Genomic DNA, 16802 nt, shown 5'->3' on the forward strand with positions numbered 1-16802 from the left:
GAGACTGAATCTCGTGATTTCTAAAAACCATCTAAATGAGAACTTACCATGTAAAGGCAGGGTGTATGTATATATACACTACTCTTCTTGGTCAGAAATCTCTGTATCCTTGGGGTCCCTGCAGCTCTTTATACCATGTTAGTATCATGGAACACTACACTGCATTCCAGTTATTTGGAGTCATGACACATTTCCCACTGAACTGATAGCTGGTGGATCCAGATCTGGTTCTTAGTTTCCTAGAACCTCAGGTAGTTAGAGGTCCTTCATTCCTTTAACACCATTACTGAGTGCTTGCTGTCTGTCAAGCACTATATTAGCTGGCGAAGATACAAAGATAAAATGTCAAAGCTTCTGCCTTCTGGGAGCCCACAATCCAGTTAGGAGACAATTTTAAGACAATATAACTGTCTTGATGGAGGTTTGTCCAAAGTGTAGTGGAGCCCAGGGAAGGAATGCCTGTTCTGTCTGGTTGAGTTGGAAAATTTTCCTCAAGACCCAGTCTTGAGCAGAGTAGGGTGAATGACAGGGAGGACTTTACAGGCAGTAGGAATGCTCTCTGTAAGGCACAGATGTGATAGAGCATAGTGTGTTCTGGCAACGGCCCAGTATTCAGCATGGTGGTAAAGAGGTAGGCAGATGTCAGCTCATGAAGTGTTCTTTATGACATTCAAAGATTTCTAGGTTTTATGACATAACCTGTTGGGGGTGCCTAAGCATTTTGAGCATGGGAACATAGCAAATCTTTGTTGAATGCAGGAGTAATAGTGAGAGTACTGGGCATAGTAATTGGGAGCATTTCCTGGCCTTGTGGCCTTGGGCAAGTTACTTAACCTCTGAATCTATTTCCTTTTTTAAAAACTCTCAACCTCAAAGGGTTGTTAAAATTTAAAAGTTTATACATAGTAAATTTATAGGAGTAAGCCTGGCACTTGATAAAAGCTCAGTATATTATTATTTTTAAGATAACATTTGTTCTACACAATACACATTACCTAATAAACAATCTAGTAATTTCTGTGGCCCATTTCTTAGCCTGTTTCCTCCTCTGCAAAATGGGTCCTCCAATTTTACCTTTTCATTGTATCCTGTCCTCCTTCCTAGCACTTACCATAATGTTAACTAAAATTTCTAATTATTTTTCCGGTCAAACTCTTAGACTATAAGCAAACTATCTGTATTCTGCTTTCTCAGGTAGACTCTAGCTCTATGAGACCAGAGACTTTAAAACATTTACCACTATATTCGCAATTGCTAGCACTGCCTGGCTCTTAAACAGATGTTCGATAAATGTTGGCAAAAATAATCAGTGTCAAACTTATCTTTCAAGACTGTTGCCAAGGGCCGACGAATTGATAAAGATGTACAGTTGGGTTTAGTATTACTGTTAAAATAAGGTGTGAGACGAGGAACCGAAGCCAGGGGCTCCCAACACAATCTGTAGCCTCCGGAGGTTTCCAAAGGACCAGTATTGACTTCAATCTTTCGAAAGAGTTCAGCTCTTCAAGGTTCACAAAAAGTTAAATCTGTTGTCTTGTACAGTAGGGGAAAAAAGGAGCCGGAAGTGCCCCAGTGTAAACTAAGTTTACCTTCAACTTAGAGGTAGGAGGGACCTGCCTAAGGTCACCTAGCTCGAGAGAAGGATCTAGACCAGGCGCTCTCAAAGAGTCTTCTCCCTCGCTGGGATTCCCCGAGTCCACCAGCCAAGCCGCCTGCCGCACGGGTCCTCGTCCCCTTGCTGGGTCTCGGCTCCGCTCCCGCGCCACGTGGCACATGGAGGGTGTCCTCCGAGGTCAGGGGGAAAGGAGGCGGAGCCCGGGCTAAACCTCGCCCCGGAGCATCATGGTAGATGTAGTTTTTCTCGCCAGCACAGAAAGGCGCTGTCTCCCCGATTTTGCTCGGTAAGTAGCATATATTCTGTGCAAGTCATTCAAACATGGTGTCCCCTGTCACAGATGCAGCTTAAGTATCTCTGAAAGAAGCCTTTGGGGGGAAGGACCAGAAAAAGACAGGCACATCAAGGGGAAGGGAAAGGGTTAATAGTTGTTACGCATGCGTACAGAAGGCCTGGTGGGTGGGCGGGACGGAAGACGACTCCCGGGAGCTGTGTTTTCCCCGGAAGTGCCTTCCCTTCTCCCGGGTCCGCGCGGACGCGGTTTTCTTACCTCATTTGTCCTCGCCCCTCCCCGTCCCTCTACGCGTTTTGGTTCCTGGTTGGTGCTTCCTGGTCGCAGCCGCGGCAGTGAGTATGTGTGTGACGGACCCCGAGTCGTCTGCGGCCGGGGGACCCCTTCCCGCCCTCCGCCTCGCCCGCTGGGCTGTGGAACTAGCGCGCGTCCCCCCTGTGTCCCTCACTCGTGGCGGGGCTCGGCTCGTGGCCTCTCAGTCGAGCTCTGCTCCACGCGACTCCGCGGACCGGCTGGGGTGTCCGCTTCTCCCTGCCCCTCCAAGGCCTGAGGCCGTGGTTCAAAAATGGCTGGGCGCCCATGGCCTCGGTGAGGAGTGGCGTTTCTGCCTATTTTACCTCCACCACTCCCCGAGGTTCCTCTGTCTTTTAGGAAAGCCGGTCAGTCAGTTAAACGCGAAGAGGGCTCGGCCTTTGAGGACCGAACAGTCCTGGGCCAAATCCAGCGTCAGCAGTCAGAAGCAGCAGCTGCAGCTGTGGGGACAGAAAAATTTCGGGAGATGGGCCCCTTCCCCCACGTAAAACAAAGAGATTTGGACTGTGTTCGCTGATTCCCTTTATCCTTCACATCTTAGCCGGCAGTTAACTTCAACTTTAAGAGCTTCAGGTGTAGTGGGAAAACTGGCTGAGTGGAGAGTCAGCAGGCCTGCGTTCTAGCCGGGGCTCCACCACCAGCTCGCGCTGGTGACTCCAGAAATCTTCTCTTTAGGCTGTATTTACCTTGATTTCAGATTACGGGGTTGAATTAGGAGATCTTTTATGCGCAGTGAATAAATAAGCTTCTCAGAGCCCATTTCTCGATGTATAAAATGAGTGTTCAATTTAATGACTTTCAGGTCCCTTCCAAAACTCTTGTGTTTTGAATTTTTAGGCTGTGTATATTTCAGACGGTATTGTGCTTTGGGGATGATTCACTATCGCTGTTTTCAAGAGAGTCGGAGGGTGGGAATAAACTGAGGAAGAAGTGGAAGTGAGGATTGTACAATAGCTTCAAGGATAAGATACTGTGTAATAACAGGAAAAAGGGCTGAGGGAAAGGTGAAGGAAGTGTTTTGAGATAGGATTAGTTATTCTATGAAGACTTTATGTCAGGAACAGCTGGACTTGTCTGAATAAATTTAGCATTATTTTCTCCCACCAGCATCTTGTATTCTGTCTGAATTTTTTTGTGACGATTGTTTCCCACATTTGAATTCTCTGTCCCAGTTTGATTTACTTCAAATTGAAAGCCCATTCGAAGAGTGGGCAGAAATTTTAACACTAGAGTCAGTAGTGTTTCAAATCTGTCACTTATCAGGATAGTTCACTAAGTCAGAAATTTTAATTTGAAATTAAACTGTTAATCACGTTCTGAAGAAAACTAGGCTTGATATCAAGCTGTGAATTTGATAAATTTCCTTGAGATGGATAACTATCTCATCAAAAAGAAGCATCTAGGCTAAAAGTTCTTTGAAGAGAAAGAAGAGCACAAGGACCGAAATGACCAGTTGGTAGACTGTTAGAGCAGAAATGTTGGCTTTAAAGATTGTATAATAAAATCTGAAAGCTTAAATAAGCCTTAAGTTGTCTAGTTTAAAAAAAATCAGTGAATGAATACTGCTCTCACTTTTGAACAGCGAGAGCCTTTGCAGTTATTCTCTATAGCTGTTTTATATTTGTTAAGCCATTTAAATTCTTCAGAGAAGTTTTATTCCCAAACTGATATTTTAAGTTCTTATATAAGAGCCTTCTTTTTTGGTCATGGCATTGCTATGGCCTTTGTGTACCAACTTGGGAAGCTCTTGGATGGTAAATTGACAAATTCAAATGTATGCTTTTCTTTCCAATTAAAATGCCTCTTTTATAGTTTTTAAACTCCACGGAAATAAAATGGATATTTGTTAGGTAAATTTAAGTGTTAGAACTACTGCAAATTTAGCTTTGAAGGAAGGTTGTTTTTTTTTTAATCTTTGTTTGAAATGATTATTATTTTTTTAATCAGGGAAATGTGAATCAGTTTTAGCTGTGTTCTTAACCAGCTAAATAACTTTGGATAGGCCTCCTTATCTCTTTGGACCTCAGTTTCCTTATATGTAAATTGAGGAGGTTGATGAGATAATCTGAAAGGTCTCTTCCAGATTTAAAATTTTGTGACTCTCATAGGGACTTTATGTTATCTAGTTAAGTATGCTTGAGAATTGTGTACAATAATCAAAAAGCTGAGAAGTCCTTCTGAATCAAGACAGTTACATACATACATATTTTTTTCATATTCGTCCTTGGAGTTTGAATTTAAAAAGTTAACTTAATGCATTTGAATGTAATTAAAGTAGTAACATAAACCAAAACAGCCTCAGGCAAACCTTAACTCTGGCGTACATAAGCTACATAAATAGAAGAGCCGGTTATGCTGAGCACAATTTTCAGTACAGAAGGTGCAAAATCCTCTTAAAGGCCATAGGGGCTAAATTGTTAAATTCATTTTTCTACATTTCAGGGAAAGAGATAAACCCTTAGACCCAAGGAAGTCTGTTTTTATTTTATTTCTGTAGTTTATTTTTGGCATACATTCACAGGTGTGCCTATGGCTCTATTCTTAATCCCTTTCCTTTGGGATAGCTCCAAGAGTAGTACAAATTTGTAACACTGTAATTTAGCTCTTTAATTTTTTCTGTGCTGCACCGGAATTATGTTTTATCTTAAGTCCACACTGGATCCTCAAGATGGATCCAGTGAGGATTTTGAAGGACGCATAATTCCTTTGACTTCTTTTAGAATTAGTTTACCTATTAAATAAAAAGGAAAGGATTCATCTTTTATTTGTATTGCTCTGAGGCTAACATTTCAATATAAACTGATAAATGCTATGAGCATTATTTTTCAGACAGCCACATTCAACTTGTATGACAACAGCATAGTAACCTGAAGGACAGTGCAAGAAGGGAACAGGTATATTGTACCTTTTAGAAGGAAAAAAAGGCATTAAAAGTTGGGTTTCCCCCCCAGCTTTATTGAGATATAATTGACAAATAACATTGATTTTAAGGTGTACAACATGATGATTTGATATATGTATATATTGTGAAATGATTAACACATTAAGGTTAGTTAACACATCCATCACCTCACGTATTAACCTTTTTTGTGTGTGGTTAGAACATTTAAGATTTACTCTCTTAGCAGATTTCAAATATACAATATTGTTAACTCAGAACTTTTAATCATCTTTTCCCCCCAGCTTTATTGAGATATAATTGACATATAACATTGTATAAGTTTAAGATGTACAACAAAAGTTGGTTTCTTTATTTCTGTAAAACAAGAAACTCCAGCATGAGTGTAGTACATTTTTGGCCCTTGTTCGTTTGATTTTTGGAGTCAGCAGGTGGTATCACCAAAAGTACCCTGCCATTTTGGGCAGAGAATTGATAAACTAAGAAAACAACTAGTCTTTCTAAATTGTATCTGTATAGCTAAAAGTAGAGTAGAAAGAATAAACTGTCATTTTTAATTGTAGTCTATACTGTGCCTGATTTTTTTTTAACAAAAATGAGGTTTTTTCCAGCACTCATTTTGATCAGTGTTCCATTAGTACCTAATTGAAACATCTGTGTAGATTTTTGGTTGATGATATGAGAATCTTTGAAATAGTTGGAGACAACTACGAAATTCATCTCATCATAATTTTCATATTTTAGACACATATTAGATTTATTAGGGCTTTAGAACAAATACCTGATGATATTATTCATTTATTTATTCATTTGTTAGTTCAGCAGACCTTTATAGAGGTCTTGCTAAATGCCAGTTACTCTGCTTGGTTTTGGGGATCCATTGTTTAACAAAGCGCATATAGTTCCTGCCTTCCTGGGGTATGTGATTTGTGCTTGTGGGAGATTTACATTGCACTAGTAATTAGAAATGTGAATGTTTTGAAATGTAAAGTGCTGTGGAAACCTATAAAGGGTCGACAGTTTAGTCTGGTGGGTCAAGGAAAGCCTCCTGGAGGAAGTGATATTTAAACAGAGTTGAAGGATGAGCAGGATTTACTATGCTCACAGTAGGAGAGTAAAGTGCTCCTAAAGCTGAGTTTTACCTCTATTTTAGGTCTTTAGTTAGTTTGTATTTCATACATATCTTTATAGGTAGCACAGAAATAAACTAGGTTTATCAGCTATTTTTATATATTCTTTTGGTCAAAGATCAGAAGGCCTGGAGATTAATTTTTTAATTGAGAAGACAAATATGCACCAAAACAGTAAATATGATAATTATGTCCTTTTGTGGATTTTAGTCATAATTGAAGTAATATTCCTGTGTGAGAATGTATACCAGAAAAGATGAGATACAGAACCAGAACCAGGGAAAAGATGAAGAATGGATGGAATAGTAGTGAGAATGACCTAAAATATTCTTGTGATTTTTAACATTGTGGAGAAAAAGTGATTGGTGTCTGAAACAGTGGATCTCAACCTGTTTTTCCTTTCTGACATACTTGTGAAATATAACATTTCCATTAATAACTATAACTCAGTTTGTTGGCGGTAATTTTCATTTGGGAGGGGCTGGGCATTATTAGAGTGGGTCATGAGAGAATTTAGAAAATCTTGAAAAATGGTACTACTCTAAAAGAAAAAGTTATTTTAATATGTCATTGAGAAAAATGATGGCTTTCACAGAAGTTAGCTGTAAGAGGTGATATCATTATGCAGTAAACAGGCATGATCTGAGCTGTTAAAATATATTCTTTCTATGACTTTCTCTTTTACAGCATCAAGGTTGCTGACTTTCCATGATGTTTGGTGGTTATGAGACCATAGAAGCATATGAAGATGACCTTTATCGTGAAGAGTCATCTAGTGAACTGAGTGTTGATAGTGAGGTGGAATTTCAGCTCTACAGCCAAGTTCATTATGCCCAAGATCTTGATAATGTCATCAAAGAGGAAGAACATGAAGAGAAGAACTCTGGGAATTCTGAATCATTCAGTAGTAAACCAAATCAGAAGAACTTAATTATCCTTTCAGATAGTGAGGTCATCCAGCTATCAGATGGGTCAGAGGTCATCACACTGTCTGATGAAGATAGTATTTATAAATGTAAAAGAAAGAATTTTAGAGTCCATGCAGAAGAAAAGACCCAAGGTCCTCCTGCTTTTCTTCATTCTAATGAGTTGGCAGATAAGAAATGCAAGAGGGATATTGAGAAGACTAAACCTGGAGAGAGATCAGGTACAATCCAAGAGGTCATGATTATAGAGGTCAGTTCAAGTGAAGAGGAAGAGAGCACCATTTCAGAAAGCGATAATGTGGAAAGCTGGATGCTGCTGGGATGTGAAGTTGATGATAAAGATGACGATATCCTTCTCAATCTTGTGGGGTGTGAAAAGTCTGTTAATGAAGGTTAGTATCATATTGGCCATTAAGAAAAGTAGTATCATCTTTAATAAGGAAGACTGCTTTTCCTAAACAAAAGACCATTAGGGTCTGCTCCATTTAATTCCTCACCTTTTGGTCTTGTTTTTTGGCTTGTTTTTCATGAGACTCTTTTACCAATGGCCACTTTAATGGTGGTCTGTCTGAACATCAGAAAAGTATGTCAGGATATCAAAGACACTCTGCTTCTGCTATAAGCAAATTCATAACTGCTTCTTCCTGTTTGGCTAGAGCCAGTTCTGGACCTGAAATCTTAGTTCCCCTCTCTCTCTGCTTGGTACCACAGGTGAGTACTCCATCCAGCTGACATTGGCCCTATGCTCTTATTTGGCCATCCTCTGTTGGTTCTGCCTCTTCCTAAGTGATTTGCTTACCCAGGAGGTAGCCATATAGCAAGCATGGGGAATGCCTGGTATACAGAAGATATGGAATTAGTATTAAGATTTTTAGAAACTCCATAATCAGTAATGTAGGAAACTATGAAGAGCTGTAAGTCTACAGTAGACTGTAGGAGAGAATGCAAATTCTTGAGAGCCACATAATCGAGAATTGAAATTTTGGTGTTAGTTTTGTCTCTGTCACATGTAGTCATCAAGTATTGATGCTTATCCTTTTAAAAAGTCCCTTTCATTTTTCTCCCTTTATGCTTAATGTGTAGTCTCTTGCAATATTTTCCTAAATGATCTTTTATATCTTCCCTGTATGCTGTTGTTAAATTGGTAGTCTTGAAATGCCCTTTACTCAGTACTTTACTGCTGCTCCAAAACCTTTAATGGCACCCACTTGTCCTCAAAAGAAAATGATGATATTGAATATAGATCATGCTTTGGAGCCCCAGAGATTGACAAACTTTTTTTTTTAAAGAGCCAGGTAGGAAATATTTTAGGTTTCCAAGGCATAGGATCGCCTAACTACTTAACTTTGCCCTTGTTGTAGGAAAGCAGCCATGATATCTGAAAAAATGAGATGGCTATTTCAACAGAATCTTATTTACAAAACAGGTGTCTGGCTCAGGCTGTAGTAGACCAGCTCTGAGAATTTGACACCAAAAGGAAGAAAAGAAATAGAATAGTAGCTAGAACATAGAGCAGAATCAAGTAAAGTTTTGTCAGAATAAGAGAGTTGATAATGTTTTTAGGTGGAAGGGGAAAATCTCTTGAAAGAGAGATTAAACATGTTTGGTGGATTGGGGTAAGGGAGGCAAATAAGAGATGGGCTCAGGTATATTGTCTGAATTAGTCTTAAAAGGGAAGAGACATTTAATTGCTAAATTACCAAATATTTATAGAGGTGGAGAAGAAAGAATAAATTCAGATGGATTGAGGTAGATGAGGGAATATATGAGGATGTGTTTGATTTTCTTGGGAAAATGAAAGTGGAAGTGGGTCTGGAATTGGACAGGGGATATTTAGAGGCTTACAGTATGGGAAAGATGTTTAGGTGCTATGGGGAATACTGTTAGGCAGTGGATCCCAATATGTTGAAGATGACAACTTCTTTAACTTCAAAAAAATTTGTGGACCCCCCTGCCCCACATAACTATAGTTACATTTTTAGTATTTGTTAATTGAGAAAATGCATGTTAGCAAAAAGCTATTCAGTACATTCATACATGACTTTGTATTTTATTAACCACAACATTGTCTACACATTTGAAAAATATTGTATAAGGCCTGTCTGCAACATATATGGCCTTATATAAAGCATGCCTCTGGCTACCCATTGTGATAACTAATTCTCCAGCTCCCAGGAGTCTGAAGCTCATAGGTTGGAAATCATTGTGCTAACAAATCAACAATAAGAGAATAAAAGCCTTGCTTAAAAGTAGTATTCAATCAAAATGGAAACAATGTGAACTTTTAATGAACTCACTCTGAAGGATTTCATAACTTTTTCCAGTAATACCTGGGGCAGGGTGACAGAAACCAAAAGATCCAGGGTTAGGCAAAACATTACAGAACGTCAGAACAATCATTTAGCCTATTCCTTCTCTAAATTGCCTTCCTGTAACATGACACCTAGTTTCATCAAATACTAATGTGTTCATGATGATCAGCCACTTTTCTTTAATTCAAGTTCTGTATGTCCACTGTGTCAAATATTTCCATTTGGGTATCTTATTGTTATTTCACATTTACATACTGAAAATCTTGATAAATTGAAAAGAAGGCTTATCTTTCCACAGAAAGAGGAGCAGGTTAACTGGATGGTGGCTCATAATGTAACTAGGGTTTCTCAGGGCAAAATGAAAGGGATTGATGAGGGGTGGTGAGGATGGGGTTAAGGGTAGCTGAGCCATATGGAGATGAGGATTCTAGAGGAAAGGGAATGATGGACTTAGGTATGGCTTTTAGGAATGAAGAAAAAGTTGGTAATCAGGTATATAGAGAAATCTCTGGAAAACAATTTTTGTATTTTATGTTATAGACAATAAGAAGCATGGCTGTTCTTGAACTGTATTTTGGGGGGATAACTTGTGTTTATGGTATTTGTTTATTTTTTATTGAGGTGAAATTAACACAGAATTAACCATTTTAAAGGTTCAATTTGAAGGCATTTAGTACATTCACAATGTTGTAGAACCATTACCTATATCTAGTTCCAAAACATTTTCACCACATCCAAGGGAAATGCCAAAATGTTTTCACCACATCCAAAAGAAACCCTGCACCGATTGAACAGTCACTCCTCATAACCTCCTGCCCCAGACTCTGACAAGCACAAGTCTGCTTTCTGTCTATGGATTTACCTATTCTGGATATTTCGTGTAAATAGAATCATCCAGTATGTGACCTTTTGTGTCTGGCTTCTTTCACTTAGCATAATGTTTTGGAGACTTACGCATATTGTAGCACGTATCAGTACTTCATTCCTCTTTTAAGGCTGAATAATATTCTATTGTATACCTGCATTTTGTTTATCCATTTATCTGTTGATGGACATTTGTGTTTCTACCTTTTGGCTGTTGTGAATAGTGCTACTCTGGACATTCATGTACAAGTATTTACTTGAATACCTGTTTTGGGTGTTTTTTTGGTATAAACTAGGAATAAGATTACTGGCATTTATCTGTTTCACTTTTTGAGGAACTGCCAAACTTTTCCACAGTGGCTGCACCATTATACATCCGCATCAGTAATGTATGAGGGTTCCAATTAACTGCAGTGGTTTTTATGATTACTTGTCATGTTGCACATTTCTATTTGATTTACTGGTAGACTCTTTGTTATTTCTTAGCAACATTGGTAAAAATATTTATTTAAGACCTAAGTAATTCCAAGTAATTCTTGATTCCAAACAGTAAGTGTATGTTCCTACTATCCATATTGAAATTTATCCCTACTCTGTGCTCCTTGATCTACTAATGCCATAATCCTATTTTTTTCTAGTTAATAGGCAATATATTCAGTACTGATGCCTATTTGAGTGTGTTGTTACTTTCTAATCATTATTATCCCATTCATAAATAGACCTGGGGGTAGATCTGGTTCAGTTTGTATGATAGTCTTTAGAGAAAATATTTTTTCATATCAGTGGAAGTTTGTGGAAATTCTGGCATACTTTTGAAATGATGATGATTGTTAAACAGCAACAATAATGATTTTGTGTACTGCTCCCCCTCCTCCGCAAACCCCCCAAACTGTGGCATATTTGAAATATCAATATAATATAAGAGAAGAGATTAGTAACTCCTTGAGGACAGGTCTTTTCCTCAGAAGCCTTCTTAATACTATTTAGAGTAATTCTTTGCCATATATATTACTTTGTTTTTCATTAATTGCTAAATGATCAAACACTTATTGAGCATCTACTCTATGTAGAATACATAGAGGGGATTTAAAGTGGTAAAAGATGTAGTTTTAGCCTTAAGTGGCTTGGTGTTTCATTGAAGAGACAAAATATAATAAGAAGCTTAAGTAATTTATGGAAGTCTCTTCTTAACCATTGGAGTTAAGTCTCTCAAAATCCTGGGGGTAGATGTGGTTGAAAACTTAAAACTTTTTAAAAAATAGGATTAGTGAATTTGAGGTAGTACATGAAAAGTCTGAAGGACTATGTAAGTACATCCATATTTTCCATTGTTAAATTTGTAGTAATGAGTGCAGCACCACTCTTGCTCTGTGGAAATGTGAGGCTCTTTTGCACTACTTCAGTTTCAGTGAGATGCCTAAACGTTTGTTTTGCTTTAATACACAATTAGAATACACAATCAGGCAGATAATATACAACCAGGAGACATTTTTTCCCTCTTTTTTTCTTCCTCTAAATGTTAAATACTTTTCTGATTTTATGATCTGAAGCTGTCGATTAGCTTCCTTGGGTTCCATGGAGGCCTTGGTGATGTAGCACTCAGGTAGTGTGCTCAGCCTAGCTTTCCTCAGTATATACAGCTTTATGATGAGGGCTCTGCTTATAATAAATCCATGCCAAAACACAGGCCTTCAGTACCTGTTACATATGACTCTCAGCCCTCGCTACTGATGGGTGTAGGAGTTTATTTCTAAAGTCTAGAAACAAACTTCATTTGCTTCACTTTCTTTACTCTTTCCTGACGCTTCTTTATGTAAATGATACCTGCTCTGTCATTTGTCTTCCTTTTAAAATTCTCACTCTTTACTTTCTTTAGTTTATTATCCCCAGTAGGAGTGGCTTGCAATTCTCCTTTATTAGAAAGACAGATTTCTTGGTTGAAGACAAGATGCAACAAAGGAAATCAGCATGTTTTTTAATTTGTCAGGGAGATCTCTAGTTTGGGAAGGATTATTGTATATGACAGCCAAATGATGGGAATAAGTGCTATAGGAGTTATACATGAATAATCACCAACTTATTTTCCTGTAGAGGGAAGGGATATTATTAGCTCTAGGAGTAATTGTTAAATCTTCGTTAATTTTTAAGTATGGAAATTTTAAAGTATACAAAACTGGAATGTCGTAATGGTCTCACTGTTCCATAAACCAGCTTCAACAATGATCAACTTATGACCAATCTTTTCTCATATGTAACTCCATGTCCCTGTATTATTTTGAAGCAAATCACAGTCATCATATCATTTCATTCATTTATTTACATACATATACATACATATATACATTTCAATATGTATTTCTAAAAGATAAGTTTTCTTTTTAAGAAACAATCATATTATTATCACACCTAAACAAATTACCAATAATTCTTTTATCATTAAATAACCAGCCTTCAGTTTTCAGGCTTCAGATTTCCCTGATGGGCTCTTAATTTTTTTTCCTACAGTTTATTTGAATCAGATCTATTTATTGTAGTTGGGTGGTAACTTGTGTCCTTTAATCTTAGGTTCCTCCTTTATCTCTTTCTTCTATGTGTTTTTTTTCTTCCTTATAAATTAATTGTTATACTAACTGGATTGTTTATCCTCTAGAATTCCCTGAGTTTGAATTTTGTGATATTGTTTAACATACTCCACTGTCCCCTGTGTTTCCTATGAATTGGTCGTTAGATCTAGAAGCTTAATTAAATTCAGGTTTCTATCCCTGTGATTGTGCTATTAACTAGACACATAGATAGGTTCATTTGTTTCATTTTGCTTTTCATATGTTAATATTTAGTATTACCTTTTAAGAATTCAGTTTGTTTCATAATTATGTAAAATATTTAGAACGTTCCAAATTCAAATCAATAAGACAAGGTAAAAAATATTCAGAGATGTCTACCTTCTGTCCAGTCTTCATTCTGTTCCCACCCTTCCTCTTAGGGGTAACTGTTAAGAGAAAATTGATAGTTTGTCCTTACATTAAAAAAAATATAAGCAAATATGTATATATCTTCATATCCTCCCTCCCCCTTCTTGAAGTAAACAGTAGCATATGATCTACACTTTGCTCTACATTGTTTTTTTTCTCTTAACAGTATATCCTGGAGATCAGTCCATAATAGTACCTAAAGATATTTCTCATTTCTACGACTATGGACTATTTTTGTGTCTTCTACACTAATCTGAGCTGGACACATTAGGCATGTAACAAATACTTTTTGGAAGTGAATGAATAGTAATTTTAAATAGTTGATGAATAATATAATTGTTACAGTTTTAAAATGTATTTTAAATAAATGTATTATAGTCTAAGTCCACTTTCAGAAGCATGCTTTATACCTATACTTATACTCCTGGTCTTACCGTTTCTTTCTCATTTAGTAATTTTGAAAGATTTAGATTTAGCAAAAAATTAAATAGGTTCAGATTTTAAAAGGAAAATACCTTTTAAAGAATGAAGAGTTCAACATTTTTAAAAGTGGAAGAAACCTGTTAGTTCCTAGTGTATGTGACTGTTAATGGTGTAGAACTTTACATTAATGTAGAACTCCTTCAGTATGTACAGTTGGATACATCGTTCTTTTATAATAGTTTGTCAGCATTTGGCACCTAGTGGGTACCTAGCAAATCTTGGGTGAATTTAATTGAAATTCTACCTTTCCGTATAGAATAGTGCTCTTTACATGGTACTACATGAGGTTGAAGTGAAATTATGGCTTTAGTAAAGTAAAATCATGAAGTAATTGATTGAAATTGAAGTATAATTATGGCTTTTAACGACTTAGTGCAGTAAGTCTTTTAACTGTTTTTGTGTCAAGTCACTTTCACCCCTAAAAAATAGGCACATAAAAGTTTTGGATACATTTTCAGAAGTTGAAGAACTCATCTAGAGGCAATTGCTGAATCCCTGGTATTTATAAGGCACTCAACCAAGACTTGATAACTAATTAAAATTTGAGTAGACTGGATTACCTACTTGAATTTCAGTTTTTCAAATACGTCATATTTTATTTGATCTGGGTCTTTATATATGCCTGGATCAGTTTCTACCTTGCCTGGCTGATACCTACTCATCCTTCAAGTCTTAGTTTAAAGTTTACTTCTGAAATGAGGTAATGGACATAGGTTCTCAGTGGTGGCTACTAGGTCTTTTACAGCTCCATAGTTGACTACCTGTGACTTTGGGTAACTTAATTCTTTTACTGGGAAAATAATAAATTTTATTTCATTAAGGTTATAAGCTAAAATGAGACAATGGATAGACTAAATTAATGTAATAGGAAAATATTTTGACAAAACTCCTAACTACAGGATAAGTTCACTGTCAACTGTGGCAAGCATGGGCATATAGCTTCTACTTGGTTTTTTTAAATTAGAAGTTCTCAGATTTTTTGGTGAACCCAAGTTGCTTTTGAACAGCATGTCTCTAGTATGGCACTTTATTTGAATAAATTTTATTTGATTTGGTGACATTTTATGATGTACTAGTTAAAACCTTAATCATCTGAAGTCTTAATATCAATCCAACAATTACTTACTGGATGCTTACAATGTACAGGCACTATACCGTTAAGATGTTGGGATTCAAGAAGTGCTATGTAGTCCCTGCCTTTAGAAACCTTAAAGTGCATGACAATATGGAAAGTCCACTCTATTACCAGAGTTAAATACATTTCTACAAATACAGGAGATGTCCCAGCACATACATAATCATTTCCAGATGAATGTAATAGACTTTTTAAAAAAGATTATTACAGATAGGCAAAGTACAAGAGTGAATTGAAAAGTAACCCTTTGAACTCAGTCTTGAAGAATGGATAGGATTTAACGTTCAGGTTAAATGCAGGGTGGAAGAATAAAAGCTGAAAACCCTAAAACTATATGATACCATTAATGTTTAATTAATGGCTTAATATGTGGCTGGGTATGATTAAACATTTTAATAGCATGTCCTTTCAGAAACCACCTCAGCCTAAATGAGAAAGGGTATTTATGTTCTGCATATGCTGTTGGAAGATTTCTTGGTTATTATTTTATTCCAATATTTTCCACCTATTTCTTGCTCATATGTCTCCTTTTTTTTTTCCTTTAAAAAATTGGATATTTCATGCAACTTTATGGCAGATAGAAAAATTTTCTCAGACGGACCAGATGCTATATGTTAGTCAAAGGACATGACCGGCTGCTTAAAATGTGTGTTTTATGCAAGGCTGTTCAAAGTAGAGCATGTCTTGAAATATAACTTTGGCTCGTCATAGCTTGTGTTCTTTACCATCTTTTAACATAGAAAAGGAACACATTCTGTTAGTTTGGAAATACAAATAAATTAAACTTTCCTTTCAATGCTCTTCAAATCTTCAAGGTGGTATTTTTTGCCCCCTTTCTGCATTCATCAGATAACCAGTCAGTCATAGGGTCTTTTTTTTTTTTTTTTAATAAATTTATATATTTTTGGCTGCGTTGGGTCTTTGTTGCTGCGCGCGGGCTTTCTCTAGTTGCAGCGAGCGGGGGCTACTCTTTGTTGTGGTGCGCAAGCTTCTCATTGTGGTGGATTCTCTTGTTGCAGAGCACGGGCTCTAGGCACGTAGGCTCTAGAGTGCAGGCTCAGTAGTTGTGGCTCACGGGCTTAGTTGCTCCACGGCATGTGGGATCTTCCCCGACCAGGGCTCGAACCCGTGTCCCCTGCATTGGCAGGCTGATTCTTAACCATTGCGCCACCAGGGAAGTCCAAGTCATAATTTCTTGAGAGATCTTATGGCCTAATAGGTCGTAAGAGTGGGTTGCTGTTTGACATACTTCTTATGGATGTATAGTTTAATTTCTGCCTTATAATTGAAAAGTGGCCGCATGCTGGAGTTCTGGTAACCGAGAGCACCAAAGAGCTCCCTCCCTGATGTTTTCAGCTTTTGTAAGCATGCACTACACAATTCCTAAAGCTGCTTTTGAACTGTGTCTGTAGTTGTAGCATGTCACCTTACACTTAACTATTGTGAGGGCATCTTTTTATTTAATTTCTAATTAGCATAATGACTTGAGCTGTGTTATTCACTGTTCCATGGTGAAGTTGTCATAGGGAGAGAAGAAATAAAAATGTTCAATTTCAACTTTACTTGTGAATGGAGTGAAGTTTGAAAGCCTTTTATTGCCATTGTTCAGCAGACTGAAAATCTCATTAGAAATCCCAGAAATGCAAAGGCAGCTTTGGGTTGGATTTTAATAACATTTTGGAATGTTGGTATTGTATGTCGCTAATTTTTGTGATTTCATTGTTGATCAGCAACTTAGCTATGCATTCTTCCAAAGTCAACTTAAGACTTTTAGCCTAAATTCATTTACAGTAGCTTTTCTTTTCAACAGTAATAAGTACCTAGGGAGAGAATTAAATTTTACTCTTTTTTTTTTGACGTTT

General features: G+C 37.2%; 1 protein-coding gene across 3 annotated transcripts in view; it reads left to right on the forward strand.

Annotated features, from left to right (window-relative positions):
• The first annotated feature begins 2138 nt into the window (after positions 1 to 2138).
• ZCCHC7 (zinc finger CCHC-type containing 7) overlaps positions 2139 to 16802 on the forward strand; it is a 237655-nt gene continuing 222991 nt past the window's right edge. The window contains exons 1-2 of one of the 3 annotated variants that reach the window (XM_059925087.1): positions 2139 to 2242; positions 6936 to 7566. In XM_059925087.1, the coding sequence (XP_059781070.1) occupies positions 6957 to 7566 (610 nt within the window). In that variant the 5' untranslated portion in view covers positions 2139 to 2242; positions 6936 to 6956. Of the gene's footprint in view, positions 2496 to 6935; positions 7567 to 16802 lie in introns of all 3 variants that reach the window. The other 2 variants (XM_059925088.1, XM_059925086.1) reach the window with 2 other exon arrangements.

Source organism: Balaenoptera ricei, chromosome 6, assembly GCF_028023285.1.
Source record: "Balaenoptera ricei isolate mBalRic1 chromosome 6, mBalRic1.hap2, whole genome shotgun sequence".
Taxonomy (NCBI): domain Eukaryota; kingdom Metazoa; phylum Chordata; class Mammalia; order Artiodactyla; family Balaenopteridae; genus Balaenoptera; species Balaenoptera ricei.